Source organism: Ammospiza nelsoni, chromosome 8 (assembly GCF_027579445.1).
Source record: "Ammospiza nelsoni isolate bAmmNel1 chromosome 8, bAmmNel1.pri, whole genome shotgun sequence".
Taxonomy (NCBI): Eukaryota; Metazoa; Chordata; class Aves; order Passeriformes; family Passerellidae; genus Ammospiza; species Ammospiza nelsoni.
The window spans coordinates 20,141,628-20,156,836 of NC_080640.1; the positions used below are offsets into that span (position 1 = coordinate 20,141,628).

A 15,209-nucleotide genomic window follows, 5' to 3' on the forward strand; every position below is an offset into this window, starting at 1 on the left:
AAAGGAGAAATCATCTTGGATCTGATTCTCAAGTCTCTCTTGTAAAGGAGTGGGTTATACAGTAGCTGACCAAGCAGTGAAAAAGCATTTATTTAATGCTAAGCTGTAAATGCAACCCAAAGCAGTTGTGATCTACACAATATAAACGGCTATGTCAATGTTTTCAAAGGATTTAAAGAGAACAACTTTGAACAGCACATATGGGTGTTTTAGAAAGATGCAATGAATCTGTCCCCAACCATAAATTTAAGAGAAGCTTCAAGTCCAGCAGTAATAAGCAGTGTGTTCTTTCAGCAGTTCTTTAACAAGTAACAATTGTATTATAGGACAACCTCACACAAACAGCACAAACCTATTTCTAGTATTATCAGACAAAAGTCGCTAGGGCTGGTAGAGCTGGTTCCAAGATGACAAACCTTTCACTCTGCACAGCATGAACATAGAGGTTTTTACACAGCAACAACAGATTATCAAGTGTATCATACAGAAAATCTTATGTGTTTTACTTACATCAGTAGTCTGCAACCTAAATCTGGTTTTAGACTAGCAACTTTTTCTGATACTAACTGAGAAATACAGTTCAGCTGGGTCAGATTAATTATTTCAAATACAAATTAGATGGAAGATGTTTTGGAGAGACTAGAAGACATTCTACTCTGTACTGCTTTGGTCATCCTTAGTGCAAGCATCCACTGAGATAGATATACATGTGTGTGTATAGATAGCTATCCATCAATAGCTTTCCAAGCTTGACCAAGATTCTTAAAAGCTTTGGTTCTCATCTGTTCCTGAACAAAGTTCCTTACATATGAAGCACCTTAACACTTAATAATTAAAGCATATTATTGCATAAGTGTCTTTTTATGTGACTGAAAATCCCTACCATTTCACTTGTCATTCAAAGCAGAATATTGATTAAATCTGGTTCATATACTAGCACAAGGAAATGAACAGATGAATTCTATTCTATGTGACTGTAAAACATTAAGCTGTTTTACGGCAAAAATACTTTCTTTCCCTCATTAAAATGCTGAAAGCATAAAGCAAGTAATGCAAACTACTTACAGTTTTCTGGGCATAAGGAAATAATTTCTTCTCCCAAACAATATAAGAATTAGAGATGGCTCCAGACACCACCTTACAGAAACACAGAAAATGAGTGCTGGCACTCACTTTACAAACAGCAACACCCCCAGATACAACCCTGTTACCTGACTACTTGCCAAAAAGGTGACAGGAGCAATACAGCATGAGAAATCAGGCCAACAACCCAGTGTATTTTCCTTTACTGCAGATCTGCCTTCATATATGGTGAAAACTATTACAGACAATGGATACTGCAAGGGAGTCCTTACAGCAGCAAAACAGATACTGCAAGGGAATCCTCACATAAGTGAACATCATTGCTGCTGGGCACTTACTGCCACACAAGTATCAGAACTTGTTCTCTCCAGTTACAGTGAGGTCTTTCCACACAAAGACTGAATCTGTATTTTCTTAATAAATACAGTTCCAGCTACTCAAAATCCTCATCACAACCAAGATCTGAGTATCAAACCAGGACAAATACTTTTTTGTGAGGTTGTGACATTTTCCACTAGCACTTACAAGGAGAAAGGTACCATCACCATGTTCATCATTAAATTTCAGTTGTACTTTGTAATAGGTCTCTGTTCTTCTCTAATATGACACTGTATGCAGACTGTACAGCTCGTGGGGATAGGAGTGCTTTGTAAAAAAGCCAAAAAACTTACCATTTTTAACTTGATCTTCTGGACTCAAATCTGAGAAGAATTTCCAATTAGAATGCATCTGCAATAAAGTAAAATTGAATATTAAAACTCCCCTTACCAACAGTGTGTCACTTATCTTAATTCTCATCCTGTTCAGCAGCTTGTCCTTAGTTTAAAAAGAATATGCCAAAAGGCTAATTTGTGTGTCTGTACAGAGGGCCAAAGCCATTTTTTACCTCTTGCCTAAAAAGCAGCCCCAACACACTTCAGCAGTCAAATGTTTAATTCAAATCAACATATGAAACACAGCTATGCATAAGAGTCTTTTCTAGAGTCTGCTAACCCTGTTCTGACAAGCCTGTACAAACCAAAAATGGATGTCTGGTTTACCTCACACAAAATATTCCTGAGCGAGAACTCAAAAGCAAAAAATAGCAGCAGGAATAAAATTTAAATTACATAGTGAGTGTTTACATTCAACTAGTTTTCTGCAAGCTAAATCTGACCTTTTATGCTATTTTTTTGAATGGCTTAAATATTGACGGCTATTTCTAAAAAATTTGCAAGGCCAGATTAGACCTATGTATGCCAAATAAAACCAATACACAGTGATAGGAGCCGCAGCCCATGCACAAAATTTATTGTGTGCTACCGTTTATAAAATACTTGAATAGTTCAGAACATGCATAAAATTTCCAACTTAGGGGCATGTACAGATTGTAGTTTATGGCAAAGAAAAAAAAAAAAAGAGATGAACTCTAGTGACATAAGTTTCAAGTCGTGTTCCAGGGGATGAGAAGGACATGTAGCAAATGTCAAAATATATACCAAAGTACACTGGCAATCAGTACAGTCCATTATTTGTGAACAAATTAGCACAGGGCTTCAATTTTTATTTTAACCAAGCAGTCCTGTAGATACCAAAATACATGCAGTCTCAAGTTTACACTTTCACTAATGCCTTAGCAGTTGAACATAGCAATTGCTTACGCGCCGCTTTGCTTAAACAAAAAGTATGTCCGATACAGGTTCAGTTTCCTTTACAGATTTAAAAATAATAAAAAAGCTTGCAGCTATTCAGCCCAGTGATTGTTAGCTATTTATGCAACCGTAATACTCACAATAAACTAAAAGTACCTATAACATCTAGGTAACCTATAGATGTACATCATAGGTCTATATATTAAATATTTGCAAAATGAAAACATGCATACACAAAATACAATGCCAAGCTTTACAGACTTGATATGAATCAAAATTTACTTAAACAATGTACAAAGTTCAATTAAAAGTACCTTAAAATTAACACTTCCATACTTTTCTTACTTTTAAAATTAGTATATATATTTTTTTTAAATTCAAGGTGGGGAAAAGTCTTGAAAAAGCTGGGCAAAAAAGTTTCTAAATTAAATATTTTTTTTTAATTTGTGTTCAAGTAATAAACATTCCTACATAGAAATCTTCTGATAAGCTGTAACTAAAAAATACAGTGAATACAATATAGAATTAGCAACATCTAAAGGAGTAAACCTGAGGTCAGCATTTTACAGAATGACCAACTGAAATGTTTTGGCATTTTTTTCTGTTATTTAAAATACAGTTTTTGCAGCCTCAGATATTTTAAGACCATTCTAATCTATAATTTTAAAGACATATCATGAAACCAATGTCCATTAATAAATAGTTAGCTCTTAGGGTTGTATTTGGAAGTCTGATTTAAACAAACGAACGAACAAACTACCTCTACTGAAAGAAAAATCCCATTTGTAAACTTAAAAGTGTTGACAACGTAAGCGTAAGATGCTAGCCTAGGTGTGCTTTAGTGAGAACAGTCCGATCCTTCCCCCAGATCTCTTCCCAAGCTGCAGCAGCCAGTGATGGATGTTTGTGTGAAAGGGTGAGGCACACGCTCCCGGGAGGTTGGGTCGCCGTGTAAGAGAGGGGCTGTTGTCTCAAAAGCATGATGGTCTCTCTTCAGTGGGATCAAGTCAGATGGTTTTCCACCTCATGTAAGTAGTCACTTCAAGTGATCCCCCTATTTAATTTGTTGTCACATCAAAAAGCAATAATCTAGGAATTCTCAGGCAGGACATGAGTGAGTAAACCAGATGCTGATGTGGTCACTGTGCATTGTTGTTGCCAGTTCCATTGTTTCCATTGGCATTTGCTGTGTTTACAGTATTAATACCATCTTGTTGAAGAGCATCTTTTCTTGGTGGCATTCTCTCATTGATCCTATCCAAACCTTTTGCTTCTTCAAAACTGCAGATTCTATGTTGCGGAGAGAATCCTCGTATTGCTTAACAAAATGCAAATTTGATATGTCAGTAATGGAAAAATAAGATGAAAGCATATACTTTTTCTAACAAATGATGTTTAAAAAAAGATTAAAAATCAGCCAAAGAAACTTATGGCCCTGCAACTGTATTGCTAAAAGATTCTCTAACCTGCTTTCCTGAAATGTTCACAGTAATCATTGTTTCAGTTCATTACAAAAAGAACAAAGTATGGCAAATATTCTGCAAGCAGGAATCAAGGGGTTTAAGCCCACTTGATTGCTTCTGCGTGTCCCTGGTGGGGCCAGCTATCACTGCTGTGCTTTTGCTGCTCAGCTCATTGGGCTAATCTTAACATCCCCCTTCTCTGCAGGGCAATGTCAGTAAGATCTAAGCAGCACAGCAAGTGCAGTGGAGGCAAAGCAGCAAAGGGTTACAAAAGTAGTGGCAGATTTACATCCTGCACACACACCAATGGCCTGATCCTGCAGTTTTCATGCAGGCAAAACTGCAGGATGTGGTTCACACTGTGCTAATCATGTGGATGATGGAAATGGACACAACCACAATCACCAAGTTAGCACTGTGGTTCAACAATGGTATCATTTAAATACACATGTATTTAAAGTATAGAAAATAGGTATTATTTTGCTACTGATTATTTTGATGAACGAGATCTGTAGTTGAATTTACACCTGAAAATGGCTGACCACATAATAAGACTGAAGTCTTTGGGATGAAATAATTCTTTGGAGATTTAAATACAGCTTTTCACTCACAACAACAGGACCTCCTGCAGGTGTGTGTGAGAACAGAATATGGCACTTGTTAATATTTTTGGAGATCTGACTTCCTTAATTAAAAAAACAAAGAATACAGTCATTAAATGGTGCTTTGCAACTAAATCTGAGAAACCCCAAAGGTAGCTCTCTCTCTCAATGGCTATGCTGTTTGTCATTCATTTCACTGAATTCTGAGCAAGAAGAAACTAAAGTCTCTCTGAAAAGAAACAATCTGAAGTTGAATACTCTGAACCAAATAATTTGATGGCATTTCCCTCAATACCAATAATAGAGGATGTATATACAACTCATTTAGCACAGAAGCACTAACAATCCATCGAATTTAATGTCTCATAAATACTAGAAATAATTTTGAACAGTAAATTATATTCAAAATCTATAGAAAAAAGTTATATGTCTTGCACTACCAGATATCACAGAAAGTTTAAAAATATGTTCAAAGCCATTAAATATATTTTATGAGAAGGCATGCATAAACAACCCTCCTTCCACATATAACATCCCTCCCCACAATCAAACAAAACCTTCAGTTGAATGCAGAAAAAAACCCCACTAAACACTTCTATTTTTAAGAACTTCGAGACAACATCACATATCACAACATGCTATTGTACAAAAACCTACAGCATATTCTGTAAAAATAAAAACAAAAGGAGACCAAAACCCCCCAAGAACTTCCCTAAAATATTAAAAATAATCATTATCCTAAAGCCAGAAATGAATGTTACATGTAAAATAGATGAATCAATGCAGTTGATTCATCTCTGCTTGTGCAAGTTGAAAATAAAACACACCCACACAGAGTACTTTTGAATTCCCTCCCAGACACCACAGATCTCTGCCAAGGGCAAAGACTCTGATCATACCTTTTTCAGCCTCAATTGCCTCTACAGTGGCTGTACAGAAGTGAGCAGATGCATGCAAAATGAATGAGAAAGATGAAGAGTGTAATATCGCACAGCAGAAAAGGCAATGATCAATTTAATATAGTATGCTACACCAGATTCGATTACAATTAGTTAAAATTACAATTAAGTTTTTGGGGGATTGCTTTTAAGTCTAAGTGAAACTTTTCCTAAATTTTAACTAACAGAGTTATCAACTAAAAGTTTGTCTAAGTAACACTAATTGAACTGATGTTATTAACTATACATTCCTGTAACTTTTGGTTGTGATTTTTGTTTTGATTTTTTTTTAAGACAGCAACAGAAAACTTCAACAGATGTTAAAATTTTGGTATGGTTTAAAAAATACTAAAAATATATTTGAGACTATTTCTGAAGATTAAAACGCATTAGTGAGCTTCATTACATTACCAGGAGTGACACTATAAAAATAACACTACCAGCATTTGAATAATAATAAAAAATTACTTTTTATCTTTAGCTCCCTGAAGCTTAACTAGTACTTCAATTTCTCACAATATTTTAAGCTAAAATGGGCATCTCTGAGAATTAAATAATGAAATTTAAGCCAAGGAAGACAGATCTAGAAAGTTATTTAAATCTGCATATTTAAAAAGTAAATTGTTTAGCTGAATCAATGACAAAGTCTACAGCAGGAAGAGGTCTGGATTTAACATAGTTTTAGTGGGTGAATTAATGTAAATATGAAGAACATCTAGCACACAAGCTGTTTTTCTAACTAAATAACTATGACAACTGCTTTGATTTCTTATGTGTAAGATCTTTCCTCATAATTTTAGCTTTAGATGGCAAAGCTTTAACATAAGGTTATTATTATTACAACCTGAACTGTAGCTAAGTCAATCATGGTAACAACTTTTTACCTCCTCCTCCATTTGCCATGCCTCTAATACCATAATTTCAGAAATATTAACAAAAAGTAGCTTACATAGTGGTAAACCTACTTGTGTAGTGCTTCATACATACTGTTAACAACAAAAATCATGGCAGAGTATTCAAGCAAGTGCTGGGGAAAATAGCTCTATAAGAAAATAGGGCATTAGATGAGAATAGAATTCTTTAAAGATATTTATTACTTCTCATTTCCTATCCAACAAGACCAATCACCTACACTGTGCCTACACTATCTTACATATGAATTGCCTACACTATGTTTTAAGCTCACTGTTGCATAAGGTTCTAATTTTCACTGAGATAGTCTAAAAAAATTGGATACTTGCATTATGTAAGTATCCAATAAATACTATTTTATTTCATAAAATAATATTAAATACTTAAGGAAAATGCAGCATTTTGAATTTCATATACTGCACTTTCCATGGAACAAAAAATGAAAAAAAAGTTAAAACAGTTCTGCACTTAAATCCACAGAGACAAGGGCAATTCCAGAATTAAATCAAAAAGCCACTTGAATGGATGCTTATTTATTTTTACTTTAAGGGAAAGAAACTTTCTCTATTTCTAAAAATAAATAAAGAGTTGTTTTAGAAAGTCACCAAATACATATATGCAAACTATAATCAATTTGCCATACAAATATAAAACTATGTAAAGAAACCACCTCTTTCCACCATTTTCTGTTACCTGTGGAGTCTTTGTTTTCAATCTTTTCCTGAAAAGATCATGAATACTGATTTATCTCTGCAAATTATGTTGCTTGGTCATAAATACAAATTTCAAAATTTACTCCTAGTTCACACTACTTGTAGTACTACTATTCCAAAAAGACCTTGGAATATTCATCACAGTTAGGAAGAAGATAATTTTCAACTTGACATAAAAGAGCAAACTGACTGGAAAATACAAGCACTTAAAAAACCTGTAGAGACTCAATTTGGAAAATAATTTTGTTGGATTCTCTTTTGCAGGTATATCTAACTAAAACTTTATACTTTGTAGACTTCGATAAACCTCAAATAAACACTGGACCATATGAACAGGTAATTCTGAAGTCTTTGCTCTGAAAATTCTCAATAGAAAGCTCATTTTAAGCAACAGGTTTCAATGGCATTTCTATCCTTAATTTCAGCTCTCCTCTTGTTTTACTTAATGGATATATCTGACAGAAAATCCTTACCAATTTGAACCTAAACACAAAAAACTATCTTGACTGCTTCCTGACTAACAGCAGGGGCAGCAGAGTTCAACTGATATCCACGGAAGTACTTACAATTATTAATTTAGATTTCTGTTTAGTATGTTGCTGAATAAAGCTCTAGGTGTTTTGTCAGTTTTTAGCAGATGTAAGTTCAGTTTGGAAGCTAATTTTATTGAATTCAATTCACAAAATAAGTCACTAGGAAAAGTTATTTTAAAGAGCAGTACTTAATATTATCTTTATTATTTCAGCTACTATAATGCAAGCAACAAAAACAATAAAAAACCAAATTTACATTAAAAAAAATTAGAAATATACAAAGACCATGGTTTCCCAAAGTCTGTTTTTAACCTAATACATTAAAGCTATCAAAAAGTAAGTTATGATTCGATTCATTTAAAAAAATATATCTATATTCATGAAAAAAGAAATCATACATTGACATCTCCCATAGGATGTAGGCTTGCATTTTTTTTCCAGAATTACACTTTTGAACTGAGCTGTCTTTGTTTAAGCCCTTTGCTGCACTCTGCATTTGCCATTCCCCCCATGGCTGCAGTGAGGATCTGTCCTGGTGCTGCCTGGAGGGATGGGAAAGCCACCAGGCAAAAACACCAGGCAAAAACACCAGGCAGAAGCAACAGGCACTGCTGCTCCGAGCAGGAGGAGGAGGAGAAGGGCCAGCAGGTCACAAACACAGCAGCTGGGCTCAACAAAGTCCTGACAGAACAGTGGCAGCTGCTAAGACCTACTATGGAAAATGTTACTGACATTAAGAACTATAATAGGTAGATATGCAAAAATTGCATGTGTGTGTATATCTATTTGCCCTGATAAAATTATTTCAGCCAGCTCTCCAGAGAAATGTAAATATACACTCCAATTTCTTATAACTTTCAAAGCTGCTTATTGATTTAACAGCAACTGATGAGCCATTGAAAAATGAGCATCTATAAGACTGAAACCAGGAAAACCTGGGACACACTGGTCAATTCTGTATATCTTTAGGCCAACAAAAGAACAGAATAAAAAAATTACTTAAATTATTACTATGTTCTTTTATTTTTGCAAGCCTACACTAGTTTAAGTTATTGATAATATACTGACCAACAAAGTATAAAATACTTCAAGGAGTAATTAAATATTTGTAGTAAGAAATACACACTATACTATCAGTGACTGTATTTTTGTCAAGAATATAAATTCTCTGATACTACAATGGTTTAGAAAATGGTCAGTTATTGAAGTTTTATTTTATTTTTGGTTTACTGCTACCTTTGCAATTGACCATTAATACTAATTTGAAAACTACTTTCTTAAGACTGAAACAGTAACATGCCTATCACTAAAAAGAAGTTATTTCAGTTTAAGAACTAATTTATTTTGAACAATCAACATGACTAAAACAAATGAGGAATATTAATGTAGTGCATCAGAGAATACTGCGATCAAAAGTTCTAGTCAAGAGAAAATCCACACCCAAAAAAATCCAGTCTGGATTTTGCACACTTTCCAAATGTCCCACATTTTCAGTCGTGGTGGAAAGTCATATGCTTTATGAAAAAAAATTTTCAAGTCAGTTTGATCCTCTCTGGTATTTGTAATGCAATATGGATAAAAATTTGTTAAATGAGTGAGAGGAATGCGGACTCATTTTTAAGCATAATAAAATTTCTTATTAAACAATGAAAATTAAAGCTAGAACATATGCTTTTGGAATAGTTGAATGGATTAGGAAACATACACCATTTCTTGTTATAGACATTCACAAAACAATCACATACATACACTGGACATATAAACTTACTTGTAGACATTATATGTCCACTGAAAAATGATTTAAAATGTGACATTTGTGTTTCAAAGCTATTAAAAACCAGCTTTGATAGTTTAATAGAAAATGCAGTGAAAGGCTTTTAAAAAACTACATAGCAAATATAAGGAATTCAAATAAACAGTCTAAATCATGAAATGAGAAAAGCAGCTACTCTTGTAAAGTAGATTGCGTAAAAAGTGGTATTCACATATCACAATCTTTCAATAGTGATAAAATTTAGTGTTCCCACACTAAAGTTTTATACTTTGTAGAAAAGCCCGAAGGTGGCCAATAAAAAGTCTTTGAATATATTAAGAGTGCTGCTGATATGAAGTCCAGTTTCAGACTGGTGTTTTTTATTTATTCACCACTGTGAGCAGAAAACATGGACTTCGTTCCTTTAAATACACTTGCAAGCTCATAGCATCCTCCCTAATTCTAGTTGATCATTATGGGCCTTGTGAAAAATATGATCCAATGATTCAACAAACTAAAAAAAGAATGAAAACCTTTTACAAAATATTCAATGAGCCAGATTACAGGTATATTTTGTATAGAGTTCTTTTTATTTTCATGCAAAAAAATATATGCACACTTAATAACACCCTTTTATTTTGATTTATTTACAAGTTTTAAATTCAATCCCTTTATTCTCAACTGATTTTATAACAAATGATTGAATATTTTTCAAGTACATTGTTGTTGAAAATGCACAGACAGTGTGCAGCAGCAAATGCAGCAAACCTCAAAAACAAGGTGCTACAACATTGCTTCTACATCAAGAGACAGACAAGTGTCTGGGATAGTGGTTTAATTTTAACACTTATACAGACATACATCTATACCTAGAGAGAGACAGACAGATCTAAGAAAGCAGCTACATCTGCAGAGGAAGGAAACAGCATGTTACAAGGACAATTCAGGGAGGTCAATTATACATAGAACATTTGACAAACAACATAGAGAACAAACTTTGGCATTAATTACCAGGGTACAAAACATAGCACATTCCAATCTGTCAATGGAGTGTAAAATGGAACTATGCAGTCTGTAGCTGTTTGTTAATATTAATATCAACAAGTATTTGACATTGTCAATGAAAATACTAACACAGCTATAATAAAACCATTTTAATGGAGAGCACACAAGTAATGATGCAAAATTACACTGCCATTTTTTTATCTGTAATGACTAAATGCCTCAATACGAGATCTATAAGGTCACCCCACCTGAAAAATTGTAAACTAAGGAAGCTCAGAGTCTGAAAAACATAGCTTGACACTGCTGAACTAGTTGGCTTTTAGTTTTATACCCTGGTTAAGTATCCATTTCACATTGCCTGATTAACACATAACACTATGCTTGTATCAGCCGCTAAGACAAGAACTGAAAAGCATAAGAAATTCCCTGCATGCATTATGTGTGGTGTTAGCAAAAGAGTGAGATGTGCCCCAGTCCATCTGAGGCACAGCAAGTTGCATAACATCATTACCACTTTGCAGGGTCTGTCGTCCTCCAGCCAACACTCCACTAGGTAACATTCCAGTGGGAGTCAAACCCTTGAGTGTCAGCACACTTTCACTCTCCTCCCTGGGTGAAAAAAACAGTAACAAAACCTTAAATATCTGCACATGAAAACTTGCATTAAAGTAAAATAATGGATGGGGAAAGGGACAGCCCAGTTTTGCTGTGTTTTAGGCATGTCAAGACTGAATGCAAATACAATTTCCAACAATTTAACAGGTGAAAATAATTCTATTCCATACCACTCTTTCCTCTGCCTAGGAGTTTTAAATGCTGGCTACTTCTGAACCAAATTCTGAGCAGTTATTCCCATGCAGGTTCATTAGCTTTGAAATGAGCACGGAATGCTTCATGAGGTACAGAATATGCCTCACTACCATAAAACAATCCCCAATTTTGTCTGAAATGTCTCTACTTTGGAAAATAAGAACTTTAAAAAATTACCCCTATTTGAGCAATTATGTTCTGTAGAAAAACAGACATTTTGGGTAACTAGGATGATGAAATCTCGACATTTAAAGAAGATGGGATATTTTTTAAATAGCTGAAAAGAAACAAACCAAAACTGAAAACAAAATCCCTCTACTCCTCAAGTTTGTGGTATGTCAGAAATTTTCAGTCAGTCCTGACCTCCTTCATTATACACTTGATTTCAGTCTCTCTATCTGGTATTGCCTTTCCAAGACTCTTAGTTAACAGCTGGACAAACATGTACACTAAAGATCATGTTCTCTAATTTCTTGCTACATGTCTCAAAAAAAACTCAAAAATATTCTTCAAGCAAAAATTCCATCAACAGGGTGCTCCAACATGCCAAACAAGATTTTGATGCACAGTGATCTCCCTGAAAAATCTTTGGCATTCATTATCCTGAAACAGAGATGTTTACCTTGCATATGTAATAGGGGTTAAGGAATGCAGAAATCATGCAAGTACCTGAGAACAGAGAAGACTCTTGCCATCTTGCCAATTGCACGAATTTTATTTCTGATTATTTCCTTCCTTGCGGCAGCTGTACCTACTTTCAATAGAAGAAGAAAAAAGTCTCAAGCTCATGATTCTTTAGAAGGTCATTGTTTTAAAGTGCATCAAATTTAACAACTGTTTAAATTCAGTACTGTTCACAAGAGGTCAAAAAGTTATCAAATTAGAGCTTCAGAATGCCAGCAAAACCACCATCACCTCTGTGTCCACAAAATACACACAAAAAAGTTTAGATTGTTCACAATGATTTTCTAAACCTAGTAAGCACCTGAACTACCAGCACTACAGTGTAGTAACTATATTCACTCATTTACCTAAATTTTACACTTTAAATTCTTAGTACTGACATGTACTAAGAATGTGTATGTGTATATATCAACACGTAGGCAAGCAGCCCAATATAGAAGCCAAAGAGATACTAAAGCCACAAAAATTAAAGATTTTCTAATTGTTACTCTGTTCAAGAGAAAACAGTGGTTTCTTTGTGTTTATGTCAGCTACCCAAAACACAACTCCATGAGAACCCCTCAGAAAATAAACAAGGAAAAAATTGCAGTGGTACCTTTCTTACCACTTAAGTCTGTGTTCTACATCATCTTCGGTTTGTATCATTTGCAGAAATTACAAATATCAAAGATCTGGAGTAAATACTGCATATTCCACAGGGCAGAGTGATACCACTCATGACAGACAAAAGTGAAGACAAAACTCTTAAAGGAGGCTTGTGATTAGGAAGGAGAGCCACCTTTGCCTGCCTTGACATGAAAACAGAAACACCTTTCTCCAACACCCTTCTCCTTTCTCTGGTTTGTTTCAATGTATAAAAGTCATCCTTCCCCTCATCTTACTATCCCTTCCCCAACTCCTCAACTTTATTAAAACAGCAGAGGCAGATGAGGAGATATCAAAACCAAAATCCTTACTTCTCTTCAGCCACTGGAGAAGGAGAGCATTAATCACATCAAGGTAACAGTAACTCAGTCATACTGTGAATTGAACCACAGGGGACCAAGAGTGAACAAGCTCAGACAGGTCTGTCAGGTATTCCAGAACTCCATGTACAATGTTGTTCAGGCTTCAGAGAAAGGCACACAGTAAGAAGTTGCCAACTAAATTGTAAGAATGTGGAAAAAAGGACCAAAGAAGCAGGCAGAGGAAGAGCTACACGTCCAAAATTGTCTTACTTGCACTCAAAAAGGGAGCTGAGCTGTGGAAGAAGCTGTTTTCCATCCCTGCTCACTAGCACGGGGCTTCCCCATGAGGGCACAGACACTCAGGCACAACAGTCACACTTCTCAGACCACAGCTCAAGGACACAAGGCCTTCTGTGGCACAAGAAGGGCAGACTTTTCACCCTCAACACCAAACCAAATAAAAGACAAAATATAAAGCATGTAAGGGCAAAGAACAACAACAAAACCACACAAGACAGAAAAGGTGTAATGACAAAGAAAAAATGGGGGCAAGAGACAGCTTTTGTAAGAACACAATGACAGAATCTTGGGGTATGACAAATACCTGCCAGTCCACATAAACAAAGCAAAAAAGCCAGGAACTGCTGAGTAAAAATTTTTTTTAGACAAAGTTACAATTTTAACAGACATAAAACTAAAAAACTGCCAAAACAGGTGGCTCAGGAAAAACTTGAAATAGGATAGTATGAAACATTCAATTTTTACTGAAAAAAAATTCCTTGAAATCTTAACTTTTAATTTTTAAAGTTGTAGAAATTTTTGCTTTCTCTCATTGAACACTACTGAATAGCTACTTGAGAATCCAGAATAAGGAGACTCTTTTAGAGTTTGAGAAGCTCAGGGCTAAGGGGGACATCAAACATTTCTCTTTAAGTTCCTCAATTTTCCTTCTACCTACACCAATTTGCAGGCTTCACTGTTGCCAAGCTGTAATGTGCCAAATGGAAAGACTTCAGGCAGTGCTAGTCTCTGTGCTCTAAAATGAGAAAGGTTGCTTTGGAGTGTTTGGTTTGTTTGAGAGGGTTTTGTTTGTTTGTTGGGATTTTTCATTTTTGTTTTTTTTTTTTAACATGATTTCTCATTGCCCTGGCCCTCTAGAAGCAACACAGCCAAGGCAAAAAGCCAAAGGCATGACTCCAGGCTGCAGCACTGCACTAATGTGGCCACTTAATCCTGGTTACTTAGAGAATGGCATCTGCTTGCAGAAGAATGTCTTGATTACACCCTAAATTATAGGAGATATTACAAAGAACTTCCCCATTTCCCATTCCCAAGGCCTGCATAAGAAACAAATTCTGAAATGCTGACATGTTATGCCCTAGACATAACTTCTGGAAACATATCTATAATCTAATGCATTCCAAAGTATTAGAAATATTCTCTGGAACCAAAAATTTCACACAGAGAGAAAAAATATTATTAGGCAAAGTAGTAGCCAGAAGAATATCTCTGCACAAAACTATCTGTCCTGTGATTTCTGAAAAACAAGTGACAGACCATGAATTTAAGTTGGTAACTAGGCTTCTTTTTACAACTTGCATCTGGCCAGCTTCAAAATTCACATAGAATTAAAAAGTACTTTTTTTTTTGACATCTCAGTTAAGAAGACAAAATGTACCACATAAACCAGATTTTGGAACATTTTATAAACACATTCCATGCACAACCTTAAAAAACAGCTCATGAGGAAAGTATTAAAGAGCAAGACAGACAACTGAAAGCTCCCTACACATGCAGGACCAAAGATAAAATTTTAGAAGTAGATAAAAGAATGAAATTCTACAAAAAAAAAAAGGAATGAAAAAAGAAGGAAAAAAAATTCATGCACAGAAAGACAGATGTCTTGAAGTATGACTTCTCATCACAAAATACACAAGTTTTTATAAAATTCCCATTGAAATGGTTAATAATCGTAAAATATTACAAAATAACTCTCAATAGAAAGGTTATTTTCTCATTAATACTTTAGACTGTGAGGTTCTGTGGAGTCATATTTCAAAACATTCCTACTCTGTCTGGTCTGTACCTTTTTTATTGCCATATATGAGTCGCTCTTCAGATGGAGAGTCCAGAAA

General features: G+C 34.9%; 1 protein-coding gene across 5 annotated transcripts in view; it reads right to left on the reverse strand.

The window, feature by feature from the left end:
- Positions 1 to 15,209, reverse strand: part of PPP3CB (protein phosphatase 3 catalytic subunit beta) — a 46,026-nt gene that overhangs the window by 3,624 nt on the left and 27,193 nt on the right. Inside the window, exons 11-14 of one of the 5 annotated variants that reach the window (XR_009418897.1) lie at positions 12,113 to 12,197; positions 11,145 to 11,242; positions 1,755 to 1,812; positions 1,066 to 1,137 (exon numbers count right to left, since the gene is read on the reverse strand). Coding sequence is in view for 4 of the 5 variants with exons in the window: in XM_059477413.1 (XP_059333396.1) it covers positions 3,854 to 4,032; positions 5,679 to 5,708; positions 11,145 to 11,242; positions 12,113 to 12,197 (392 nt within the window). In the remaining variant the exon portion in view is untranslated. Of the gene's footprint in view, positions 1 to 1,065; positions 1,138 to 1,754; positions 1,813 to 2,345; positions 4,033 to 5,678; positions 5,709 to 11,144; positions 11,243 to 12,112; positions 12,198 to 15,209 lie in introns of those variants that run through there. The other 4 variants (XM_059477414.1, XM_059477413.1, XM_059477417.1 and 1 more) reach the window with 4 other exon arrangements.